This window comes from Medicago truncatula, chromosome 8 (assembly GCF_003473485.1).
Source record: "Medicago truncatula cultivar Jemalong A17 chromosome 8, MtrunA17r5.0-ANR, whole genome shotgun sequence".
NCBI lineage: Eukaryota > Viridiplantae > Streptophyta > Magnoliopsida > Fabales > Fabaceae > Medicago > Medicago truncatula.
Window position 1 is genome coordinate 40,575,680 of NC_053049.1, and position 25,885 is coordinate 40,601,564.

The 25,885-nt window shown below is 33.7% G+C and overlaps 4 protein-coding genes across 6 annotated transcripts; 3 read left to right on the top strand and 1 right to left on the bottom strand.

Moving 5' to 3' along the window:
- Positions 1 to 1,970: 1,970 nt before the first annotated feature.
- Positions 1,971 to 6,862, bottom strand: LOC11411398 (carboxyl-terminal-processing peptidase 1, chloroplastic). The gene is made up of 12 exons (XM_003629853.4): positions 6,437 to 6,862; positions 5,934 to 6,053; positions 5,263 to 5,400; positions 4,913 to 5,017; positions 4,647 to 4,815; positions 4,492 to 4,568; positions 3,998 to 4,042; positions 3,342 to 3,425; positions 3,089 to 3,127; positions 2,940 to 3,002; positions 2,691 to 2,820; positions 1,971 to 2,412 (listed from the first exon to the last, which is right to left on the bottom strand). The coding sequence occupies exons 1-12, from the start codon at positions 6,806 to 6,808 to the stop codon at positions 2,357 to 2,359; spliced, it is 1,398 nt and encodes a 465-aa protein (XP_003629901.1). The 5' UTR covers positions 6,809 to 6,862; the 3' UTR covers positions 1,971 to 2,356.
- A 132-nt stretch (positions 6,863 to 6,994) lies between these two features.
- Positions 6,995 to 14,815, top strand: LOC11405216 (protein tas). Of its 2 annotated transcripts, none has more exons than XM_024773769.2 (11): positions 6,995 to 7,228; positions 7,312 to 7,420; positions 8,637 to 8,725; positions 8,826 to 8,882; positions 8,966 to 9,074; positions 9,166 to 9,267; positions 9,355 to 9,419; positions 10,452 to 10,555; positions 10,680 to 10,744; positions 13,816 to 13,870; positions 14,062 to 14,413. In XM_024773769.2, the coding sequence occupies exons 1-11, from the start codon at positions 7,056 to 7,058 to the stop codon at positions 14,157 to 14,159; spliced, it is 1,026 nt and encodes a 341-aa protein (XP_024629537.1). In that variant the 5' UTR covers positions 6,995 to 7,055; the 3' UTR covers positions 14,160 to 14,413. The 2 variants fall into 2 exon arrangements, with proteins under 2 accessions (XP_024629537.1, XP_024629536.1); XM_024773768.2 differs by having other exon boundaries at positions 6,998 to 7,228; positions 14,271 to 14,815.
- LOC112417538 (TLC domain-containing protein At5g14285) lies at positions 12,202 to 13,427 on the top strand. Its single transcript, XM_024773770.2, has one exon. It carries the CDS (start codon positions 12,508 to 12,510, stop codon positions 13,258 to 13,260), a length of 753 nt encoding a protein of 250 aa, XP_024629538.1. The 5' UTR covers positions 12,202 to 12,507; the 3' UTR covers positions 13,261 to 13,427.
- Positions 14,816 to 18,863: 4,048 nt separating the features above from the next.
- LOC11422612 (uncharacterized) lies at positions 18,864 to 25,627 on the top strand. Of its 2 annotated transcripts, none has more exons than XM_024773795.2 (10): positions 18,864 to 19,215; positions 19,325 to 19,368; positions 19,463 to 19,610; positions 19,887 to 20,016; positions 20,460 to 21,070; positions 21,562 to 21,844; positions 21,931 to 22,213; positions 22,859 to 23,017; positions 24,183 to 24,644; positions 24,946 to 25,627. In XM_024773795.2, exons 1-10 carry the CDS (start codon positions 19,029 to 19,031, stop codon positions 25,240 to 25,242), a joined length of 2,604 nt encoding a protein of 867 aa, XP_024629563.1. In that variant the 5' UTR covers positions 18,864 to 19,028; the 3' UTR covers positions 25,243 to 25,627. The 2 variants fall into 2 exon arrangements, with proteins under 2 accessions (XP_024629563.1, XP_003629905.1); XM_003629857.4 differs by having other exon boundaries at positions 18,865 to 19,215; positions 24,189 to 24,644.
- Positions 25,628 to 25,885: the final 258 nt, after the last annotated feature.

A 25,885-nucleotide genomic window follows, 5' to 3' on the forward strand; every position in this document is an offset into this window, starting at 1 on the left:
TTTATTCCTTGATTATGGGTTTCATTTGTCTTTGTAACATACAAAAATATTTGTTAGTGTTTCTAAAATTTGATGTATTTTTGACTTTGATGATCTCAAATCCAATGATCAAAAACTTAGAACTTACATCGTCGACCATCGTGAGTCATGACTTTTCAAATGTCTAATGATTATAAAGTTCTACCAATGACAACCTTCCTAGGACCTTTCCACCATTGTTCTAAGAGGCTTGCACCCACACCTATAAATAGCACCAAATGCCTATATCATGTAAAAATACATTCTTAGTGGTTATGAATTGATGAAATTTTTAAAATAACTTTGATATAACTAATAAGCAAAGAACAAGTTATCCATGATGATAAAAAAAATAAAAATTAAACAACTTATCTTACACAATTTAACCAACTTATCATACACGAGAATAAAACCATCTAGAATGAGGATATTTCTCTATTTAACATCATCCTAAATAGATATCCTTCTTTGTAACATCAAATGATTATATGTATATAGAGATACTCTCATCTATCAATTAAGTGTAAAAATAATTCACTTCCTTCCATATTTATATTATTTTAATATTAAAAAATATATAATAAATGAACGTAAATGCTTTTTTTATTTGATCAACTTTGAATTTTTCATTTTCAATCAAACCATTTTTTGTGACAACATTTTTATTTAGCCATAAACTATTCGTAAGCTTTGTGGAAAATTTCAAATCATGGATTTGTTTTGTTAATTTTTTGTGACATCATTTTAATTTTTTAATTTTAATTTTTTAATTTTAATTAATGCTTGAATTATAAAATAAAAAAAACTGAATTAATTTTGTTTAAAAAAACTGAATTAATTTAATATTTAATTAGATAATCATGAATGAATAGATTAATTATTGTTAAGATTTAATGATATAGAATTAGTATTGGGGCTCATTTACTAATTTTTTTCAAGATGCTAATTTGGAGAGATTGAATGCTTTTTAAGGATTATTTTAAGAGAAATGATATTTGTACAACTATTTTGTGACAACTTTTAGACAACTTTCTCTCTCATATTCAGATGACATTCTTATCTTCTCTCTTACTTTTTCTCTCTCTATTGTTTTTAACCAATAAAAAGAGAGAAAAACAAGGTTGTTATCAAAGTTGTCATCAATTAGATGTACAAATATCACTACTCTTATTTTAATTATAAAATCAGTGACATGTACAACAAGACCATTTTGGGCATCCAAATGGATGACATAAATGCAAACTATTTATAACGTGTAACACGACTCAGACGCGTGCGGAAACACAAATTATTTTACTATTTTCAAACAATAAATACATGTGTTATATACTCCTAATTTTTGGAAACAGTCAAGATAATTATTTTTTTAAAATTTAGATTAATTAAAAAGGGTTAAACAAATATAATAGAAAATAAAAATAGAAAACAAACAATCTATAATCTACTTTTTAGCCTTAGTTATTTTCTTCTGGATCAACTTATATGTAGATACACTCAATTTAAAAAAAATTAAATAAATAGAAACTACCAAAGTACTTGATCTAGAAGAAAATTACTCAAGCCAAAAAGTTGAAGATAATAAGTAAAAGATTGAAATTTCCATTTTCTTCATCATTGTCAATACTATAACGATTAATCCAAAATTGCTTAGATGATATGAAACAAATCTCTTCTAACTTAACCAATATCTCGGGTTTAAACATGCAACAACATTAAAACTCTTAAGAAGAATTTGTCATTTATTGGGTTTCACAAAAACTTGATGAATTAGTCTCAATACGTATTGATACACACCACGAAGAATTTACTTAATTTAAACCCGAGTGACAATGTAATGTATTTACAGTTACGTATTGATACACAGTTACACACCACGAAGAATTTACAGTGACAATGTAATGTATTTACCATTAAAACTTGATGAATTTACAGTTACGCACCACGAAGAATACTTAATTTAAACCAAAAACATTGTAATGATTGGTTTACGAATAAAGTGACAATGTCATGTATTCATATATCAATACGTATTGATACACATACACTTTAATTTTTAAAAAAAATGAAAAAAAATAAAAGAGTAAGGAAATAGTATCAAAATCTACATAAAAATGTAAAACAAGGTCTGCTTTCCTATATTAGTTAAGTATTACTACAATCCAAGTTGCTTCAGTTATGCACTGGTTCCTTAAATACGAACTCCTGTATGCTTCCTACCAATCTTGTGTTATGTGTCTATTAATAACCTGAAATTTTTGAGATATATACATGGCAGCTTCCAGCATATGCGGATTCTTTAGAAGCAAAGATTTCATTTGAATACGCCGTATAAAATGTTTTATCCTTGCTGAAGCATACTGCATTTTGAAAGATGCTGGCTGACGTCATCCCAAGCTGCAAATACAGTGAGGGCTCAAATAATCATGAAAACCATTTTACAATTTGACAGTGAAAGAGAGAAAGAGAAATCTAACTATGTAGCGTTAACATCTCAGATTGAGTGTGTCTGATGTCCGACACTACACTAGATTACATTCAATAGCTTTCATTTTTTCAAATTATTCCCGGTGTCTATTTATTTTTGCTTCATAACAATCTAGTGCTAGTCACATGGTAGCAACTCCAACGCTTTCCCCGAGACAAGGAGAGAGAGAAAAAAAACGCATATATACCTGGAAGTTTCTGGAAGTCAGGCTCTATTCCGTTGCCGTTTATGTCCTTGTGCTTTGGTGTTACATACTTCCCAACAGTAATAACCACACCAGACCCATCTTGAAGCTCGAAGACAGATTGGATTAAACCCTGAAAGAAAAGAATAATTATAGAAGGAAGTTCGAAAGAATGTCCGAACAAGAGTGAAGATTGGAACAATTTAGATAAAATGTTTAAACCATTTTGCGAGGAAGAGAAAAATTATGAACCTTGCCATATGTGCGTTTTCCAACGAGAACAGCTCTACAATTATCATGAAGTGCGGAAGCAACCTGAAATAAGTATAACACAAACAATGGTGTCATGAAGCAGTATGAGATGAAAAATCAAACAATATAACAAGAAATTAGCTCCTTACTATTTCACTAGCACTAGCAGTCTTGTCATTCACTAAAACCTGCATGATACAGATCAAAAAGATTTAAAAGCTTAGTCTACAAAATGAAAATTCCACTAAACAATGACATACTTATCATCTATAAATATCACAATAAAACATAATAATTCATTCAAATAAGAAAAAGAGATGAGATTAGGAAATCGGAAAGCAAAATAATTCATTGACGTAAACTTAATTGTAAAAAAAAATCAGATGTAGCAAAAGCTTTTACAACAAGAGGAGCACGGATCAATGGTGAAGTATCCGAAACAACAGCTTGCTGGAACTGGGGGTCTCTTCCAGCAGTGTAGATGACCTATCATGATGACATTAGAAACGGACAAGTCTGTGTTAAGAAACCAAAATCCATTGAAAAAAACAGTTGAAGAAGCATCACCAAGATAGCAGTCAATTTTAACATCAAGATATCCTATAGTAAAAAAGAAACCAACCAACATCTAATCGATTATATCATCATCCTAACTGGCTATCTACTGAATAGTGTATTAACTAAACCATTTAATCGATTAACTCACACTCAGAATTAATATACTCTATTATCTTAAACTCTTCACTCTGTACAGAAAAGGGGGAGGAATCATATGTTAAGTAAACAACCAGTAAATGTCTAACATAATTGTAACGTGATTTGCACATGAGACCAATGTTATTAGTGGAGAAATGTGAAATCACAAATCATTGAAGACAATAAAATTCAAGGAATAAAAAATGTTTTAACCTCCAATATCACATTTTAAGGCAAAATAACATTCAAGTGAATCACTAACATAATTAAGACCTCTTTTTTAACCTCTCCAATAATTTTTTTACACAATGTATGCTTTAATTCATCACATTCAGCAACAGACACAAAGTTAGCATAATTACCGTGTCTCCTTCGTTTAGGAAAAGCTTTGCGATTTCAATTCCGGCCTGAAAAAATTAAAAAGGCAAAACTGAATTAGGAAATTTGAAAAGACAGAGAAAAGTTTCATTCAATACAACACATGCTTACTTTATCATGTAATCTTATCAACCAAAGCAAGTTTGAGCACAACTCAATAGAGCAATCAAATTCACTTAAAATAGAATTGAAGAAATACTGACTATGGTAACATGCTACCACATGAGCCACATTCACTTTGAGCATTTGTCTGATATTATACTTCGTTATATGAAAAAGAAAAGATGGGACAACAAAAACAATCTTGGCATTTCCTCTCAGCCATAATCTGCACTAACACACATGACACATCTCATAGAAGCCTTATGCGTTTATCTTCATTTTCAGGATGTAAACAACATAAAAAACTTACTATTCTAGTTGATTTCAAAGCAGAAACTAAGAATGGTATAGGTAGATAGGGTTAATGAAATGCAACCTGCACTAGCCCACCAAGATTATCTCTAAGATCCAATACAAAATATGAGGCACCCATGTCTTGAAGTCGCTTCATTGCTGCAAAATTCAATTCATTTTTGTGTCATCGCAAGAAAGCTAAAAAAAAAAAAAGACATTAAGCTGTGAAAAGCTTACCGATGACTAAATCCTTTCGAGCCAATGCATTGAACTCTTTGAGGCGGATATACCCAATTTGAGCAGCATCACTTTCTGTTTGTTCCATACGGTAAGAGACTGGTGTGCGAGCCACAAATTGCCGCTGAACTTCAATTGATTCAACAGGTCCACAGTTTCCATGCTTGAGCTGACAACAGCGATACCAATATTAAACTTGAACGTTAAAAAACTAAAAGCGAAGGCTAGAGCAGGTGCCAAACTAACTTGGAATCAGAATCCAAAACCTGAATAGTCACAGATGTTCCGTTAGGGCCTTGCAACAGGGATGATACTTCAAATGCTGATTTTCCCTTTACCTCTGTGTCATTGACTGCCAATATTTCATCCCCCTAACCAAGAAACAAATAAAAGCAAGAGATGTATATGAAGATTTTTGAAAATGAGTAGGAAACAACATTTCTAAAGGAGAAATATGATAACATCCTATACCGAAAATTTTAAAACATATAGTTATGTACATAATAATACAATTATATTAACATCAGGGATCAACTGAAAACAAAAAATTATCAGGGCAAAGCATAATATTTGAAAGACATTGGCAGAGTGAATTTGTAGAGTTGTCTTTGTCTACCTGTCTGACACCAGCAGAATGAGCAGGACCGTCCAATATTAATCCCAATACCTTCAGCCTATGGTCTCCATTTTCATCCGTAACTTCCCTAAGGTTTATTCCAATACCAGTCATGTCATACCTCGCCATCTTGGAGAACTTTTAAAAGTGAAAAAAGTCCATATACCATTAAGTAAGAAACACGAGAAGCACAATGGTAGGAAGTACATAAATTTATGCAGTACATCATCACATTATGTATAAGCAAAAAAACAATAGTAAATGGTATGATAATACAAGAATACATCACGAGTTTCTTATTTAGTTTAATTGATGTCTCATAAGAGTATAGGCGCACCAATTTCAAACTCAGACAACACAGTAAAACAATCATAAATTGCTCATTTACGCCATGTTGTAGTGGCACAGACAGACACATTTTTTTTAAAAAACTGTTCAGCAGCTGCAATTGTAGGTTCAGACAGACATCAAGGTTTTTTTTACAGGTCTGTGACCGCAATGCAGATGAGATTTATTTTTTTCGCCTCAGTTGTATATGACCGTGCCCTTTGCAATATCAAGACTCACATCAGGGGGGTGGCAAGGCAAAAAGCCCATAAGGCATAAACATCTAATGATAAAAAGAAAAATCTCCACAGAGCAACACTAATGAAAATTGAAGAATGCATTACCTCCTCAGGTGAAAGAAAACGTGTATAAGGATCGCCCAAACTGGCCAGCATTCGCTTGATGATGTTGTGTGCCTTTGACCTTGTCTGAATTGTATTGCTCAAAATATCATTCTTCTTTAGCTGCAGACAAAAAACAGCTATTAGCACCAACCAATCACCACACAAAAACAACATCAATGAAGCAAACCTAGCATCCTATGATTACAGACACAAACACCAGACTCGACACCAACACCAACACACATAGACAAAATAATAATTTGATTACATACAAATCACAAAGTGCGAGTAAATGTCAGACACTTAGACACGCCTTCAATATAAAGTGACGATGCAATATAGCTACTCAGGTAGCAATACAAGATAAAGCAGCAAACTTTAAGTTGGTAAAGTAATGTGTACAAGCTACAAACCAAAACCCAGATAATAGAAATTCATAAACTGGTCTAAGATGAAGAGAGAAAAAAAATCAAAATTTTGATGTGGATGAACATTGATGATACCTGCCAGGTATCTTGAGACCAACGGTTGCGACCAGTATCAAGAAAGTCATCATCGACAATCTGCCAAGCTTCCTGAACAAGTCCTTCATTGGTAACAACTTCAGGAGCAGTTGGAACCGTGATATTTCGTAGCTCAACATCACGGCATGTTTCGGAGGAAGTAGAGAGAGGGATTGGAAGGGGAGTGGGTTGAAGAACAGAGGCAGAAGAAGGGAAAGGGGATAAGAAGAAACCAAAAGAGAGAGTAGTTGCAAGGAGGGTGTTGTGAAGGGAAAGCTTAGTGGGAATAATTGGAAGATGAAGATGATGATGGGGTGTTGAAAGTGCTGTTGGAGTGGTGGAGAGTGATGAAGGTATTAGCCACACATTCATCTTCTTTCTGCAACTCAAACTGAAACACAACAACTGTGTTGTGTTTGTGTTTTTTATTATTAAATTATTATTATATATTAAAATTTAAAAATAAAAAATAAAAAAAATAAAAAAAACAGAGTTTAATTTAATCTAGTTATCAACAAAAAAAATGTTGGTTACGTGGCTAAACCTAATTCGTAGATATTTTAACCATAGCCTCTCATTCATTCATCTCTCTCAAAGAAGTATAGAGAAAGTTGAATTGATGATGTCAGGTGGAGGAGGAGTTCCTGTCTTCAACCTTGCTCCTAATCTCAATGTTTCAAGGCTGTGTTTGGGAACCATGACATTTGGGGAACAGAACACGTTGTCTCAGTCATTTCAGCTTCTCGATGAAGCCTACCATGCTGGAATCAACTTCTTTGACTCCGCAGAAATGTAGTAACTGATAATAACAATGCAGTAGCACTACCTTCCCTTTTTCTATTTATTTATCTTCTTTTTTGTGTTGTGTTATGCAGGTATCCAGTGCCTCAACGTGCTCAGACTTGGGGAATGAGTGAGGAGTATTTTGGCCATTGGATTAAACACCGGAATATCCCCAGGGACCGTCTCGTTATTGCAACTAAGGTTTTCTTTCCATCAAACTACTATCTCTTTTAACTTATCAATTCTTCTCATCATTTAACATTTTGGAACTAGTTAGTTAGTTAGTTTGTCTAAAGGGATTATGTTGAGTATAGCACATATTTTATTCATAAGTGGACATGTTACTCGAGTCGGACCATGGTATTTAAATACAATACAAGTATTTTGAGATAGGAAAATGGATTTTCAGGGATTAACCGAGAAATTGCATACTCAAACACGGGGACTGAATAAGTTCCGGTGCTTAAGAATAAATGTAGAAATGCTAGAGAGAATTTTCATTTTCATATAGAAAAGGATAAGTTTTGTGAAATATGAGTTACCTTACCTTCATTCATGAATCATGATGGTTTTCCAAGCTATATAGCTCAGGCAGTTACAAAGTTTGGTTTATTGGAAAATTCTAGTATCCTTTCACTCACAAAGGACACCTCGCCAAAACAAATAACAACCAAAAGTGAAATTATGCTTATAGAGCAGACTAAGAAGGGCTAAACCTTCAATTAGGCAAATAAAACTATAAAATAGAGCAAATTTATTACATCATAAATTCCTGTAACATTGTAATATGCAACCCTAAGTTTGAATAATAGAGAGGCACTGCAACCATTATACGGTCGGAGATGTATGCAAAATTGACCGAACTTCGTGATCAAATCCAGTGTGTTCTCTGTTTGTGTTTTTTCGGTATCTAATCTGTTTTCTTTTGAAAAGGGTCGATGTTCCAACAGATTATAAGTTACTCCTTGTCTTTGCCTTATTGAATTTATTACCTATATCAATTTTGTCCCTTAGTCATTACCGAAATTGTAAATCCCCACCACATTAGTTATTTTGGATTGTTCAATTTTGACTCTAAAACTGTCACAATAGAACTATGCTATTAGGGACTTTCAATTTAAGGGTTCGTTTTGAAATTTCATTAATTTCAGGGACCATACTGTTTGGCGCTTACAAAGTCACGGATTAAATTGGTGATTCGCTCAATATTGGTTAAAATATTCCTTGTGATGTAACACTTGTATTTGGGACTAATTGTTAGATTCGACTTGATATTTACATGGATATATATCACTACTACCTTCTAGCATATTGTTAATTTTATTTCGATGTGTGTTGCATTTTTCAGTAAAGTCTTGTTTAAACCAAATTAGTATTCTTGGAGCATTGATGTTAATCGCAATACTACTATGGACAGGTTGCTGGACCATCTGGGCAGATGACTTGGATTAGAGGTGGTCCTAAATCTTTGGATGCCACCAATATTAGTCAAGCTATAGATAATAGGTTACTTACTCCTCCTTCCCAATTCACGTTTACATTACATCTTCTATCTAGTAGAATTCAATACTCATAATAGCTTTGCTTATTCAATTTATTTATGCAGTTTGTTGCGGATGCAATTGGATTATATAGATCTTTATCAAATTCATTGGCCTGATCGGTTTGTACCATTTCTTATTTTCATATTTTTTATATTGCATGTTTGCCAGCTTTCTTATTTTTGTCCTCTTAATGATCTTGTAGGTATGTTCCAATGTTTGGAGAAACCGAATATGATCCAGTCCAACAATACTCTTCAATTAGTATAGATGAACAACTTGACGCTCTTAGCAGAGCAGTGAATGACGGGAAGGTACAGTACTGTTAAATAGTTTCAACCATCAACCTATAAATAATATAGTTATTTGATTCCTGAAACCAAGAGTATGAAAATATCTTTGCAGATCAGATACATTGGTCTTAGTAATGAAACACCGTATGGCTTGATGAAGTTTATTCAGGTTGCAGAAAAAAGTTCTTCCTACCCAAAGATAGTTTCTTTGCAGGTTTTTTCACCTACTGCCATTTCGACTCCTGCAATTCTCTTTATAGATGTTTGCTTCAGGCATTAATTTTCTTCTGTTTAGTGACAGAATTCATATAGCTTGCTATGTAGGACTTTTGATTCTGCAATGGCTGAGTGCTGTCATCAGGAAAGGTAACCAAGATTTTGTTATAAACTATCATCTTTGGTTCTAATGCATTATTAAAATCAATTTTGCTTCTAAGATCACATCTGATCTGACTAGAAATGAAAAATTGTAGCTTTTGTGGTAGGTTGAGAATTTCATATTAAGATCTATTATAAGCTTTCGTTTGAGATAACGATTTCCAAATACAAATCAATTTATATCACACTTAATTTTAACCAAAATCAACTTTGCAAAATCAAGATCATCTAACATCAAGTTTGAAAATGCACACCCAAACATACACCAAGTGGTTGACCGTTTGATCATTGTCGCCTCCATTCTTCTAAATATGAATTGACTTTCAGTATAAGATAGGGTGTACTGGTGCTTTGTCCATGAGGGGACATTTAGATACCAAATTTCTATGCTTTCAACAACTTAAGCTTTTGGCATAATTGGTTCACAACAATTAGTAAAATATATTACTTGGGACAGTAAGGAGGCTAGAAAAGTTCATTGGATCAAATGGGATAAGGTTGTGTATCTAGCAAGAGATAGATGAGAGCGGATAGAAATGGTTTGTGGTTCGATAAAAGAAAAGTATGGAGTGCTTGATGGCAGGGATATAGGTAGTCCAAAACGGGGTTCAATCTGGTGTATAGATACTTAGGTTAACTGGTTTGCTAGAATAAGGTAGTTGTGGGAGAGGTTTGGTAGGTTGTATGGTTTCGCTCTTAACAAACAGGTTACAGTTGCCAAAATGGTGAACGGTGTTGTTGAGGTTGGGGGGAAGGAGTGGCTTTGGAGGAGAAATATGTTTCAGTCGGAGAGGCTATTACTGATTTGGAGGAGAAATATGTTTCAGTCAAATTTATATTATTCTGCAGAGTGGTGAAATTCTGTTTTCTTTGGATGCATGAACAATGAAAGCATAGTGCATGAAAATTTCATTATGACTTATAAGTGAATTTGAATATGATACTCAAGAACAAAATAATTTTCCTGTGTTTTCAGTGAAAGCTTCATTCTTGGATAATTGATTGATTTATCTTTTTCAGTATTAGCCTGTTGGCCTACAGTCCTCTAGCAATGGGTATTCTTTCAGGCAAATATTTTTCCCATGGTAATGGTCCAGCAGATGCTCGTTTAAATCTTTTCAAAGGTTTGTTGACACACTGTAACATATGCTTTGCTTTTATGTGTTTTCACCCCTTCCAGCATAAAAGGGAGAAAATATTAAATATGTTCCTAGTAGATCTAAATTTATCTTAAATACGCCATCACAGGAAAGTATTCAGAAGGAGAATCCAGATACAACTTGTCCAATAAAGCTATACAAGCAGCTGCTAGGGTAAGTAGAATTTCCAAAACATTGTTGATGATAATATTTTGATTATAGCTTATTGGTATGTAATGTCACGTGTTGCTAAGTTTTGATTATCATATTGAAATTTGGCCTGACTAGTTTTTCACGGTAAAATGCCTCATACACGGACCGGTGACTAGAAGCATATCCAAACAGATCACTTCAACACACTTTTTCTAACCCTTATCTCTCGAATGAATCCATAAAAGTGGTATGGCTCAAAATTTGGACTCAATAAAAGAGTATTGTTGGTATCAACACTGTTATTTTTATATATTCCTTCTACCCATGATAATTATACGTTAGACTCGCATGTCAAATATTAAATGAGTAAATAGTCAATTTCCCCCCCTGAAATTGTAAGTTTCATCAATTATCCCTCTAAAATTGTAAGTTTCATCAATTACCCCCCCTGAAATTTCACAACGTTAGTCAATTTACCCCCTCCGTCAAATTTTTCTGTTAGTGAACATGACGTTTTACAAATACCCCCCTGAGGTTTTGCACTTATGTGCAAAATACCCCCAAACTTAAAAATTTATATTATTTTTTTCTTAAAAACAAACAATTAATAGTTAAATATTAAAGCTAACTATTAATTTTGGAGTTTGGAAAAACTACATACATATATACATCAAAATAGAAAAAAATGTGTATTTTTAAAGTGACAATAATGGTTATTTCTAATAGACAAATTATTATTTTTAGAGGTTTATAAACAAATTAATAATCAGATTTAAATTTATATTTTCTCCTTCACCATCTTAGTCTTTTAACTCCTCCAACTCCTTCAACAATTTGCTCAAACCATTTAAACTACACAACCCCCAATATTAATCCACAAATCATCCCATTATTGTCACTTTAAAAAATATATATTTTTCTCCATTTTGGCATGTAGTTTTCCCAAATTCCAAAATTAATAGTTAGTTTTAATATTTAACTATTAATTGTTTGTTTTTAAGGAAAAAATAATATAAATTTTTAAGTTTGGGGGGCATTTTGCACATAAGTGCAAAACTTCAGGGGGTATTTGTAAAACGTCATGTTCACTAACAGAAAAATTTGACGGAGGGGGTAAATTAACTAACGTTGTGAAATTTAAGGGGGTAATTAAAGTTTTGTTAATTTCAGAGGGGTAATTGATGAAACTTACAATTTCAGAGGAGGAAATTGACTATTTACTCAATATTAAATATAAGACATCTGTCACAATGAAATTTGAACATTGAAACGCCATGTTGTAATTACACTCAACATATCATTGCTCCTCTTTAAATTGTTATATGTTGCAATACAAAGAATAAAATTAATTTTTTTATTTTTTGAAGGAAAAGAATAAAACTTATATTCCATATAATTTAATATAATAAGTATTTTTTTTTTTTTCTCAGGCCAACCCTGACTTTATTTATTCTCACCGAAACACACTCCACCATTCATTCAATCTCAAATTCCTCACCCAAATATATTTCCCTCTTTCCCAAATTCAAAAATAAAAATAAAAATAAAATAAAATATAACAAACTTACTTGCTATTTCTCATAAAAAGACCAAAACTAGACGCAAATAATTTCAGCTAAAATTCATAACAACCACTCACTCACCCACCCAAAGTTCCAAACCCTCACTTCTCTAAAGAATAAAAAATCCAGAATATTATTATATTCCTCCATTCCCAAAAAGAAAAAAACCCTTTTTCATCCATAACCTTTCTCAATCACATTCCCAAACCCAACAAACGAAAAATGGGAATGCTATTGTTACACCAAGATTGGTTAGTTTTCCCATTTTTCTTCTTCTTCCTTGCAATTTACCTAATCGGTTACTCCATTATCTTCCGTAACAAAAACCCCAAAATCCGATCCGAATTCTCCAGCTGTTTAATCTCCCTCTTTCACGGCACACCCGCCGCAATCTTCGGCGCCATCTCCATCTTCTCCGACCCCAACAGCGGCTTCGCATCCCTCAACACCGCTTTCCAGAAAACCGTTCTTGATTACAGCATCGCTTACTTCGTAACCGATCTATTACACTACGTCGTTTTCTTCCCAAGCGACGTTCTCTTCATCGCTCATCATTTAGCCACGCTTTTCGTTATCGTCACGTGTCGTCACGTCGTTTCTCATGGCTCTTTCTCCGTCGTCGTTTTGCTTGTTCTCGCTGAAGTCACCAGCGCGTGTCAGAATACATGGACGCTCACCGGTGCTTGCCGGAAGGAAAATCGCTTCGCCGCTAGGGTTTACGATGTTCTGTCCCCGCCGTTTTACGTGGTGTATTCTATTGTGAGGGGCTTTGTGGGCCCATACTTTGTGTTTAAAATGGTGGTTTTCTATGCCAGTGGGCTTGCGTATGGGCTTGTTCCTACGTGGATTTGGGTTTCTTGGGCTGTCGTGGTTTTTTCAGCTATTGGTGTTAGTATTTTGTGGGTATACACTCGTTGGGTTGAACTCATTAGTGAAAGAAGAACTGGTGCAAAATTAGAGGAAAAAATTAGATAGGCTTTGTTTTTTATTTTGTATTTGTAACCATTTATAGTTAGCATTGATAATTTTTTCCCTGTACTGTTGTAACCATTGATAGTTAACATTGTTCATTGCTTCCACATAAGAATTGATATGGTTTTGTTGGAAAGTAAATGTCATGTGTTGCTGAGTTTTTAACACAATCTTTTTTGCATGTTTTTATTGTCATATTGATTGCAATTTGGCTTGATTATTAGTTGATTTAAAGAATCTGATTTTATTTGAATGTGGAAAATTGTTTACTTTTGACTAACAGAGAGCATTGTATCTGATGTTGAAATCTTGAAAATGTACAATAGTGGGGTAGCATTCACCTGCATATGAAATTTGAGTGAGAAATTTTGTGCACTCTTGATGGCAAATGTTTGGATGTGTCTTATTTTATACTGGCCTAAGAATATCTTCCATCTTTTTTATGTCTTGTTTATTGTATCATAGATGAAGATGTTTAAAGCAGAAACTGATAGAACCTTGTGTTCCAAGTTGTTATTTTAATGTGAATACCCCTATCACGTCTTTTCCATTTTGCAGGAATACCTTGATATTGCAAAAACATATGGTCTTCATCCTGTATCACTTGCTATAGGTTTGAATGCCTCTCCCTCTTTTGATTGAATTTGGATGGGTCTTTGTTGTGTGATTATTTTATAGCTCAGTTATCTGCAAAGTTTGCACTCCTATTTTTTGTTTAGGCCTTACGTAACAAGCTTGTAGATAATCAATTTTTAACTAATCTAGTAGTATCAGCGTTGCTAAAGGACTGTGTTATTATCGTAGGTCATTTGCTGTTACATGAGTTAATTGGAGCACTTTTAGCTTCTCTTTTTCATTTGCTATTAGCTCAGGATTTTACATTTGTGTCCACGAGCTGCTGAGTTCGTCCTTTTGATGCTGCTGGTTAATAGTTTATTTAGCTTTTGTATATCAGATTTCCTGTTTTATTATATCCTTATTTTCTTTGCTGCTGTTCTTTGTGTTTTGAGCAGCTTTTGTTTTGCAACACCCTCTTGTTGCTAGTGTTGTTTTTGGGGCTACCAAATCATGGCAGCTCCGGGAAGTTATAAATGCATGCAAGATCAAGCTTACATCTGAAGTTATTGAAGAAATTAACAAGGTTCATTCAAGGTTTCCAAATCCATGTCCTTGAGGAATGAAAATAATTGTGGCGATTAAAGACTAACACACATATACACTGAAAAAAGTACTCTCTATTTTCCAAATCCATGTCCCGTGTTAAAGTAACTTTTAATATAATTTTTTTGAGCTGCTTTAAATTCTGCATATGAGACTCGCGCCTGAACAGGCCATGACGTGATTTGTCTCCGTCGAACGTCTCTGATGTAAGTTAAATATTATTCTCTCGTTAAGTTATGTTGGACTTAGAAGCATAGTCTTCTCTTTTAAGGTGTATGTTAGAGTGTTTCAGTATTGTATAATGGTGGTACAATTTGAAGCATTGGGCAGTATGATCTGTTATTTATTTCTTTATTTCATGTGTTGTTGATTGAATGATTATTAGTATTTACTGAAATTTATTGTATTTGTGTTTTTTGTAAATCAGAGATATAGAGAAAGGAAAGGAGGTTTGCGAGCTTGAGGGTTGAAAGTTAAATCCATAAGAAACCATGTAGAAAAAACTGATTGAATTGAGTATACAATGCTGCATATATAGAACATATGGAAATTTAACAAACTAACATAATTCCGAATTAATTGTGAACCTCCTAGAATAAAAGGGTTGGGTAGTTTAACTGGAATGAGCTAAAGGATAAGGAGCTAGAGATATTAGGCTTGAACCGGAACAAAAGAGAAAATTAATCTTGCAACTAATTACTAATATTTGCCATAAAAAAAAACGTTTCTAAGACAGGTAAGTATTGTTACTATTTACTAATACTTATTAGAAGCTTGACATTTAAATTTTTGTTGAGTTTGCACTCATCATAACATTCGTAGGTTCATGTTACACTTGAATATTTGTTGGCTGGAGTAAACAAGTTTGAAAATGAGGAATACATTTCAATCAGATTAGAAGAGGTAGAAGAATACCTAAAAAAAACTATAAGAGAAGCTATTAGAAATTTAGAGGTTAATGAGGTGGATTTAAATATAGTTTATGATCGAACATTATGTCGATCTCATTTATTGGGATAAGATGTTGTTGTTATGGATTAGCTTTCGGAACATTCGATTCACAGCAACAATAATTTATGTACTATAAATACTATATAGAAGGAATTAATCTTTATCCCCGGCAAACATCTTAATACAAATAACATGCTCACTTTCCCAGACTTATCATCATAAAAGAGACAGATCATAACAGTGATCAAAATATATGACTCAAAATTGTTTCTCAAAAGATATATATATATATATATATATATGCATGCATACTTCTCAAAACTTCCTACCTGAAATTGGGTAGATGTCCCTGTCAAGAAAAATGGAAAGAGGTCGGAATAGGGAAAAACAGCCTTGGACGCATGATTAATCAAGTATCATTTTTTTTTAACTATCAATCATTTGTTTTTTGAGGGGCTATCAATCATTTTTATTATTCGTAGAATATATCCTTATATTATTTTTTTAGGAACGTAGAATCCTGTTTCACTTTTATAATGGATATAATCATATAATTGTATTGTATGATTTTTTTTAATTAAAAAAAAAAATAAAAATTATATCCATTATTCTATGATTGATGTTTGCCTGCTGTGAGTCTGTGACTATTAAAAACCAACACACAGTTGATTGGTTCAACAACCATATTTTCGTAGATTCTTTTTTGTTCTTTTGTTATTATTCAAGAATATTACTTAGGTTATTTGCACTCGTTACGCTACTATATTTCTTTGTGCGTTTATTTAATTTTGAAAAGAAGAGTAATAATACAAATTCTTTTAGGAAGACAAGAGGCATTGTTCCACCAAATAAAAAATGTAACACAGCTTGTTTCATTAAGCAATAGGTTATACGAGGTGTTCAATTGAAGTTAAATGTTCTTAACTTACCTAATTGTATGTTTGGTGGTCGGGACATGATGTTGAGATGGATTAAGATATCATATTAAGAATTGGATAGAAAGTGCAAGAATTTTCTTTGGGGAGCATGTGATAATGGTAAGAAAATGTACTTGGAACTGTATAAATAGTTGGTTGCCTTAAGGTGGGTTTGAGGCATGTGATAATGGTCATCTTGACATCTTTAACCATTAGAACCCTTCTTTCACCTACTGAATTGTGGAGTAACGCTTCCTTGTCTATTTGATATAAGCCTCCCTATCTTCTTCGTATAAAGCTAAATGGTGATGAGGATGTGATTAATCATGAGAATTTAACTTGTGGAGGTGTGGTCCTAAGACCATAGCAAGATATTATTGTTTGGTTTTCCTTGTTCTTGATGTGTGCACACAATTACTATGAAACTTGCATGTTTGTATTGATTACGACTCTAAGGTTGATGTGAAATTGGTTTTAAATGCTTCAACAATAAATATCGCTACTTCAAATGTGTTTTTGTGAAGCTAATACATTTGACTAATTTCGAATAAACATTTTATATTATTCTTTTTTTAGTTACAATGAAAAATGAGACAACAAGAAGAAAAAAAAAAACAGAAAAAGAAAAAGCCTAACAAAAGCTAGCTAATCTCTAAAAAGAGGTTCCATTAGCGTCATTCTAATAAAGTTGAGCAGCCCAGCTAGGGGAGAAGCGTGAATGAGGAGATCAACATCTGAAGAAACTCAAAGTTTTGCGAAGAATCGGCGCACCGGTTTCCTTCTCTGAGAGTGTGCCAAATTGTAACATTAATTTGATGAAGTGGCTCTTTTATGTCTTGTATAAGAACGGTATAGACGTGATATTTCTCCTGACGTCCGTTTATGAGATTGATATAAACAAGAGAATCCGAGCAGCAAACTAACTCCACAAACCCTAAATCTTTAGTTATAATCAACCCATGGTAAATAGCAAAAAGTTCAGCAAGAATAATTTCATACGAGCCCGGAATAAAACCTGAAAAGATGGATAAGAAGAAGCCAACATTGTTTCTTAAAATTTCTCCAAACCTTGATCTGATGGGAGAGTCGTGATAACTACCATCCACGTTAATAATAGCAGAAGTGTGATCATTGTTGTTCTATTTAACCAAACGATCAACTAGTGCAGCAGAAAACAGTGGTTCAAAAGCTGGATTTAATTACCTCAACCGAGTTATATATGTTCACTTTACAATTACAATGAAACATTAATTTTTCTTTTCTTATTATATCCTTAACTATTTATTACTCTTTCTTCTTTCAATTCTTTCATTTATATTTCTCATATCATTTATTAAGGAAATTTTTTTAAAACAACTCACAATATCTCTTTCCCACACAATATTGATTACATTTCTTAATATGTGTGAAATGTCCAAAACGTCATACAATTTGGGACGGATGGAGTAACAATTTATAGGGTTTTGGTTCTGTCTCGATTTTTTTTTTAATGAGCCATTTTAATTTGAGGTGTGTTGTTTGAACAACCATTTGTGTGATAATTTTTGGGAGAACCGTAATTTTACAAAAAAAAATAGGTATTGATACGAAAACCAAAATAATAGAGAGAAGTTAAAAACATAATGTTACAAATGTTGTTAAAAACATAATATAAATACGAGAGAGAAAGTTGTTACAAATGTTGTCAAAAATAGTTTAACAAATATCATTTCTCTTTTAATTTTTGCAATAAAAAATATGGCCATTAATTGGTTTTTTGAGGTTACCCAATTTGACCTTTAATCTAACCGACTTGTAGCAGTTGTACTTTCTTTTTTTGAATAAAAATGTAAGGAGAAAGTACCTTCAGTTAGATTCGGTGAACTTAATTTCTGTCGGATTAAATCACTTTTTTCTCCCTTTCGATCAAAATAATTATCTTATTACTTTTTGAAGGAATTATTTTATTATTGGAATAAACAGGGCCGTTCCTATGAAATAGGAGGTTTGGTTTATTTTTAAATTAGACTTCAGTAAAATCAAAACGCAATTCTCTTTTTGCAGCTCAGTTTTCATTAAAAAATCAGAATCAGAAGAACTTTTAAACACGAAACAAAACAAAATAAAATTAAGTGAAAGAGAGCTGAAATTTATCTAACGGTGTCGTTTGGAATGTCACTCCTACGTCGTAGGAAATGGGAAAACAAATGATTTATGCGAAGAAAAAAATAATTGTTGTGATTCTTTCAATGAAATAGTTTTTTAAATTAACTGATTATTCAAATTGATGGTGGTTTAATAACATATACTTTTTTAATTTAAGTAGGGATGAATATTATAATTTTTTTTTAGACCCATACTTTTTAGAAGCTCGATTTAGTAACGCTTTTTGCACTCCCCAAGATCCAGTCCAGGGAATTAAGTAGACTTAACCTTGTAAAAAAAGATAAATAAAGAGATAAACACTAGACAACACAACACGTAGCTATCATAAAGGAGAGAGAAAGAAATTTATGAATGATTAAGTTTGATGACTCATGAAGATTTTAATAAATAAAATACTATATTAATTAATTAAGAATTATATAAAATAAAACCGAGAGAGAGATAGAAAAAACGAAGAGGGAGTTACGATTGTTTCTTTTTTGGTTTATGCTGCAAATCGAGTTAGAGAGAAGAGAGAGAAAGTTAGAGAGAGAAAGTAGAGATAAGTATTGTGATCGGAGTGCGGCGGAACCCTAACTCGAGGGGATCGGAGTAAGGATGAGCGGCAAAGTAGGGGGACAGAAAGGTACATCATCATCGTTGTCGGGTATTCCGGCGGCGAGTCGGAAAATGGTACAAAGCTTGAAAGAGATAGTTTCGAATATACCTGATAACGAGATCTATGCCACTCTCAAAGACTGTAACATGGACCCTAACGAAGCTGTTAGTCGTCTTCTTTCTCAAGGTTTCTCTCTCTCTCTCTCTCTCTCTCTCTCTCTCTCCCATCACTAACTTATTTAGGGTTTTTCAATTTCTTTAATTAATCTAACAATTTACTCTTTTTCTTCTTGTAGATCCTTTTCATGAGGTTAAGAGCAAACGAGAAAAGAAAAAAGAGGTTTTTTTTTTGTACTTGTTCTTGTTCTTTTAACTTTTTATTATATTATGTATTGTGCAGAGTTAGTTACATGTTTATTTTTTTATTTGTTTAGGGTAAGGATACAACAGAGCCAAGGTCGCGTGGGAGTAATTATAATATACCGAGTCGAGGCGGTGGTGGTGGTAGGACTGGTAGTGACCGATATGCTGGCCGTGGTGGTGGTGGCGGCGGTGCAAGTTCAAACCAATTCAGTAATAATGGTATGTTTTTCGAATCTAGATGATGTATGTTTCTATTTTTGGTATATTTCTTAATTTGTGTTTTTTTTTTTATACCGTAGAAGTTGATAACTATATCCACGTTAGTGTAAAAAAGTCTCGCACTTTCAGAAATTTCTAAATTTATCTTACCATGTAGTTATTTGTGTTGATGTTTTAAGAAGTAATATCATGACCAAGAAATGATTTGATGACTTTGTAAATGTTGTTGCTATTGCTATTATTATTTTAATTTTCGCCATTATTTTTGGAGATCAGATTATGGTGTCCCGCAGAGTAAACCTGTATTTAAGAAGGAAAATGGAACGCCTGCTTATGGAAGCTCCTCCACATCTTATGCATCTAGTGTGATGGACAATAATGTAAACAGGCAGCCACCATCTTGGAGGTATATATCTTTTTCTTCATATTTATACAAAAATAATTGTACATGGTTGGAGTGGTTAAAAACTAAATTCTTGTGGTTTATGATGTGTTTGCAATTAAGTTCTCGATGCTATAAAGTGAAACTAAATCTAGCCATTTTTTATGGCTTGAAAATCCGATCCCAAAAGCAAGTTGGCTGTCAAAGTATCCTCTTTTTGAAAACCTAATTTCAATATAGATTCACTTTTATTCTTGTCTAAAACAGCTGGTTCACTCTGTATCTCGCTATGGCATCAGATTTATAACTTGGTAAATGCCCATTTTGGTCCCCTGAAGATAAATGAGATGTCAAAAATGATCACCTCCCTCTTCCATACATAAAAATATTATAAAGTATTTGAAGACTAAACAGTATTGATATGTAGGCCAAGATGGATTTTTCACCATTATTCAATTCTGTTGCAGTGATTCTGTTGGTGTCCATGACGGATTGTCTTCATCATCACATCATGGTGGATTGCAATCTGCATGGTCGGCGAGCCCAGGTCAAGTGTCAATGGCTGACATTGTCAAGATGGGTAGGCCACAGGCCAAGGCATCCGTGCCTAAATCTTCTGTCCACAGTGGGAATCATCAGAATGCTGTTTCAACTCCAGCAGCCTCGCATCACAACTTGAATGTTACTGAAGCGACTAATGAATGGCCTTCTATTGAACCCAATGTTCAACAGAGTGATGAATGGCCTTCTATTGACCCCAATGTTCAACAGAGTGATGAATGGCCTTCTGTTGAGCACCCACCAATAGTTGCTGTTGATGCCCATCCAAATTCTGAGTATTATACAAATACATCTAACTTTGGTGAAGCTAATAGACAACTGCAGAACCACGGAAATGAATTTGTAGCTGAAGACAGTCCTGTTGAGGATGAGAATCCTGATGATGTTGGATCTGCTTCTATACCCGCTAAAATTATATCGGATGATAATCCAGGAACTGCTTCTGGATATGATGATAATTTGTACAAGGACATAAATTCTTACCAGTCTCATCGACATCCTTTTGATGATAACGAAGGTGAATCAGATACTTCTTTTTATTGCATTGTTGTCTATGTTTTCCATAAAATTTGCTTTAAATGATCATGTAATTGAAGTGATGGTACCATTATGTGAATTAAATTCGCTTTGAAATTCATCAGTTTGTACATTATTATTTTATGGTTGTTCCATGTGTAGTTGGTTTTACAAATAAACATGTTAGATTTTTGCCAGAAATATCCAAGTTATAGAAATAGCATAAGGAAACATGCATCCATTTGTTGAGTCAATCTGGTGATATTATTATTTTTATTAGTTTATTTCTGTTACTAATTCTCTAACTCCGTATGTGTGAATGGTTTAAAAGGCTTGCATTGCTAATATAGCCATGTACCTATGTGTCTGCTTTCTAATTGTGTAAAAAATATTACATTAAATTGTAATGCTATTATTTGATATTTGATTATTCGACATGTGCCTTACATACATGTGGTCTCGAGTCTTAATTTCTGGAAATATTCCTTTCAGCTGAAAATGGTGTTTCATCAGTGGCTACAAACTTAGAGCAGCTAAATTTACACACAGATGAGCAAGGGATAGAACCAGAAGAGGACAATTCTGATGTACTTATTCCAAATCACCTACAACTCCATACTCCAGAGTGTTTTAGTCTGAGCTTTGGAAGTTTTGGACCAAAACAAAATGCCACCGTTTCTGGAGCTGGGACACATTCATCTAGGCCCTTACAAAGTAACTTGGAGGAGACTTCCGGAGCTACTGATGTTTCAGCAATTGGGTCCTCAGATGTCAAGTATGTGGTTATAAAATAGGTTGCTTTACTGCATATTCTTGTCTCATTCATAGTTTACTTAAGCACATGTGTAATTTTTCTTGCAGAAATCCCGACTATTATGGGGATGAGCATATTGCTACTACCTCAGATGGTAATAATATATCCCACATAACTGGTGTGGATGCTAGGACTTATGAACATTCTTCCATTTCACAACCAGAGGCTTTAAAGTCTGAACCCTCTGAAACTGCTCAGGAAAATCAATATTCATTTCCTTCATCTTCGCATGAGTTTACATATGAAAATGCCCAACAACCAGAAGTTGCATATCCTCATTCACAAACAAGCTCACAGATCCAGAACCTATCTCCCTTCTCCAGTGTAATGGTAATGCATTGTTTTGTTAAATTTTGGATGTGCAGCAATATATATTTTAAAGCTGGTGTCTTAGTTTGGCTCTTTAATTAACTAGAATTGGTTCATAAATGTTATAACTAGAGTTTGGAGATCCTCTCGTTGGTGCTATATTACCTACACATTCTTAAGAGAGTAAAATGATGTTTATTCTCTGCAAAAAGTCTTTTTGATAGTAGAAAACTGGCTTACCTTAAGAAATATAATTTTCAAGACTGTCTTGTTTTGTATCTTCAATTAATTATAATCAGTTCTGGAATGAACCAATGTGAGATCGCGTAATAAGCTTAGGGGATGGTTATGTGATATATATGATTGGATTGAGAATTTGTTAAAATTTCCTTTTCCGGGATGTTTCAATCTTTTGGATTTAGGTGATGTGGGTTTTCTACTAATTAAAATTTTGCTGCCCAGTTGCTCTACTAATTAAACCTGTATACAACCCCTTTCCTTAATGTAATACACAATACTTTTGTCCCATTACATTATATTATGGTGCAGAGATCACAACTGTCGTGTGGTAATAACATAGGATATTACTGTAGTTTCTTTTATCTGCAAATGTTGATATTATCTGTTGATATTACTATCTACATCTAACTTAATATTGCTTTATAGGCATATACAAATTCTTTGCCCAATGCTCTGTTGGCTTCAACGGTTCAAACACCAAGGGAGGATATCCCATACTCACCCTTCCCTGTTACACAAGCAATGCCTGCAAAATATAGCAACATGGCTTCTTCAATTGGTGGTTCCACTATAAACATGTCAGAGGTATACTTCTTGCTGACTTATATAAGTTCATCTATTAACAAGCTATAGAAAGAGGTTAAGTTATAAATAGTTTTAATATAACGGCTTGCAGTATTTGTCTATTCTTGGCCAAAGTAATGTTTTGGAGTTCATGTGTACATTAAAGTGCTGCAGTTACATGCCGATAATTCTGGTTAACAATTGCTAAAAACTAGTGACAACCACATCCGCTAAGGGAATGCAAATTTCTCCCTAGATTTTTGTGTAGCTCAGGGTTGGTTTTCTATGTGTGTTACCTATGATGCACAAATACGATACGGGGATGCGTCATTTATTGGAAAATATAAGTTATGATATGTTTTGTATACGTGTATAAAAAAATAAAAATTATGAATAATTTATTAACTGATATATTTTTAAAAAAAAGATCAAGTGTTTGTCTATGTTTATGTAGTTTCATATATAAAAATATCAAATATCACATATAAACTAAATCAGTTATAATATTATAATTAAAAATCGTTTATAAATATAATTAATTAATAAATCTGTGCTCACAATGTGTTATAATAGTTTGATTTATTACTAAATGAGAAATCATATATACAATCAAAATAATTAAAATAGAATTACGAGGGTAGCATCTCTAGGGGAAATGAAACATTTTTTTAAGGGGAAATGAAACTTGATATGAGGAAATGACGGACGAAAGCTAAAGGATAGAGTGGTCCAGGCAAAAAGTTTTTCTTCTTCGGTTTAACCCAACTATATTTTTGCAGTGATATGTTGTTTAATTGCCTGATAAATGCTAGTCATCTACGAGGGACAAGTCTTACATCGTTCGATGCCTATAAAATAGTGACCAATTTTGGAAGTATCAATAGTCTCTGTGTCTGTGTAAAATCATATTATCTTTTATCCCAAATTTGTTACGGGTATTCGAAATACCAAAGTGAATCAAAGGAATGTTCTTAGAGGAGGTTATGGATACATCTGTACCAACATTGTTTGCTATTAATTACTCTTATGTGTTTGTGTATATGTAGAATTATATCAGTTTTAACCCCCTTTTTTTAAGGGTACACCAAACTTACTCTAATAAAGATGATTATAATTGACAGAGTTTAGTTTTAAGTTGGTGTCTTGATTTTATTGGTTCAGTCTTTTGATTATTTTTTTTGTCAAGATGCAGGCTTTAAGGGCAAACAACATTTCGACGCCTCAAGCTCAACCTAATCAACAATCTTTGCCTGGTGCTGGTGTTGCCACTGGACCTTCACTTCCTCAACACCTTGCTGTGCATCCGTACTCACAGCTGGGACCTTTTGCTAATATGATAAGTTATCCGTTCATGCCTCAGAGCTATACCTACATGCCATCGGCATTTCAGCAGGCTTTTGCTGGAAATAGCACCTACCACCAATCTCTGGCAGCGGTGCTTCCACAATATAAAAATAGCATTTCTGTCAGCAGCTTGCCTCAGTCTGCTGCTATACCATCTGGATATGGTTTTGGAAGTTCCACCAGCATTCCTGGTGGAAACTATCCTTTGAATCCATCAGCTGCCCCTACTAGTACAACCATTGGATATGATGACGTGATAAACTCCCAGTATAAGGATAACAATCATATGATTTCACTTCAGCAGGTAGATTTTTTTTTTTTCTTCCAAAATGCTTGATTAAAGTTGATTGTCTTCCCTGTTAGATTTCTTTAAGTAGTTGAGTCAGTTTAGCATCACTAGTTCCATGCAGCCATTGTCATGTAAACAGACAGGTTGACATGTGGACCATGTGCTTCATTTAGTTGTCTTTATGTCATGTTCTTTTTGGCAAGGAGATGCAAGGCCAGTGGTGGTTAGGAAAAGAAAATAAATAATAATCATATGACTTGTTATATTTTGGCTTATTATATGGAAGGAATTTACTGATTGTGATTTCTTATGTCAGAATGAGAACAATCCTATGTGGGTTCAAGGGCCTGGTTCTAGAACAATGTCAGTTCCTCCCAGCACGTATTACAGCTTCCAGGGACAGAATCAACAACAACCAGGTGCATTTCGACAAAGCCAGCAGCCATCGCAGCAGCATTTTGCACCGCACGGGTACCCTAATAATTTCTACCATTCTCAGAGTGGAATTTCTCTAGAACATCAGCAGCAGAACCCTAGGGATGCTTCCCTTGCTGGCTCCCAAAGCCAACCACCTAAGCAGTCCCAACAACAATTGTGGCAAAACAGCTACTAATCCTAATCACCTCCCGGTTTTTAAGGGTCTTGATGTGATGTGTGTTCGAGAATGACCAATCAATACGAGGCGTTCCCACGGTCTAATGTTAAATGTACCTGTTTGGTCCAAAGAGACCTGATATGGCCGGTGCCCCCATGTGACAGTAGTTGTATTCTACATAATTATTACGCTCGTGATGTTAACTTAGGTTTTGTGTGCTAATTTTCTGTATTACAACAATACTCTTTTTCCCATTTTACATTTTTCTCATCTTGTTATAGTGAAAAGTTCCGTGTTCTGTCTCATATATGGCTCCTTTTATTCTTGGTCATCATTTTGCGTAGTTCAGGAGTCTTGCAACTTAGCATTCACCATCGTCCGTATGTTATTAACAGCTTTTTTATGTATTATGAGTTGAAAGTTGCATTACATGGTAGTGTTGCTTTTTGAGTTTGTTTTATTAACATCGTTTTGACTGGTCTGGCAAAACTGAGATTAAAGTAAATCAAATGTGTTTATGCCTGGCCTAATTCCAGTATGTTTTTCTCTCGATTCTGTATTTTGTTTACATTTTTATACAATTATATTTTACTACAGTCACTGTTCTATGGAAAAACTGAACGATGCACTATCTCAGTTCTGGCTCTCAATGGTGTCCGAA

What these genes read in the sequence shown, in the direction of transcription:
- LOC11411398 (XM_003629853.4), bottom strand. Translation starts at nt 6,808, where the DNA reads ATGAATGTGTGGCTAATACCTTCATCACTCTCCACCACTCCAACAGCA. An exon ending in TCGAAAGGATTTAGTCATCG is followed by an intron (nt 4,569 to 4,646) that starts GTAAGCTTTTCA and finishes TGAATTTTGCAG; the next exon opens with CAATGAAGCGACTTCAAGAC. An exon ending in TCCTAAACGAAGGAGACACG is followed by an intron (nt 3,426 to 3,997) that starts GTAATTATGCTA and finishes TCATCATGATAG; the next exon opens with GTCATCTACACTGCTGGAAG.
- LOC11422612 (XM_024773795.2), top strand. Translation starts at nt 19,029, where the DNA reads ATGAGCGGCAAAGTAGGGGGACAGAAAGGTACATCATCATCGTTGTCG. An exon ending in TCCTTTTGATGATAACGAAG is followed by an intron (nt 21,071 to 21,561) that starts GTGAATCAGATA and finishes TATTCCTTTCAG; the next exon opens with CTGAAAATGGTGTTTCATCA. An exon ending in CCACTATAAACATGTCAGAG is followed by an intron (nt 23,018 to 24,182) that starts GTATACTTCTTG and finishes TTTTTTGTCAAG; the next exon opens with ATGCAGGCTTTAAGGGCAAA.
- LOC11405216 (XM_024773768.2), top strand. Translation starts at nt 7,056, where the DNA reads ATGATGTCAGGTGGAGGAGGAGTTCCTGTCTTCAACCTTGCTCCTAAT. An exon ending in GTCTCGTTATTGCAACTAAG is followed by an intron (nt 7,421 to 8,636) that starts GTTTTCTTTCCA and finishes TACTATGGACAG; the next exon opens with GTTGCTGGACCATCTGGGCA. An exon ending in CTATACAAGCAGCTGCTAGG is followed by an intron (nt 10,745 to 13,815) that starts GTAAGTAGAATT and finishes TCCATTTTGCAG; the next exon opens with GAATACCTTGATATTGCAAA.
- LOC112417538 (XM_024773770.2), top strand. Translation starts at nt 12,508, where the DNA reads ATGGGAATGCTATTGTTACACCAAGATTGGTTAGTTTTCCCATTTTTC.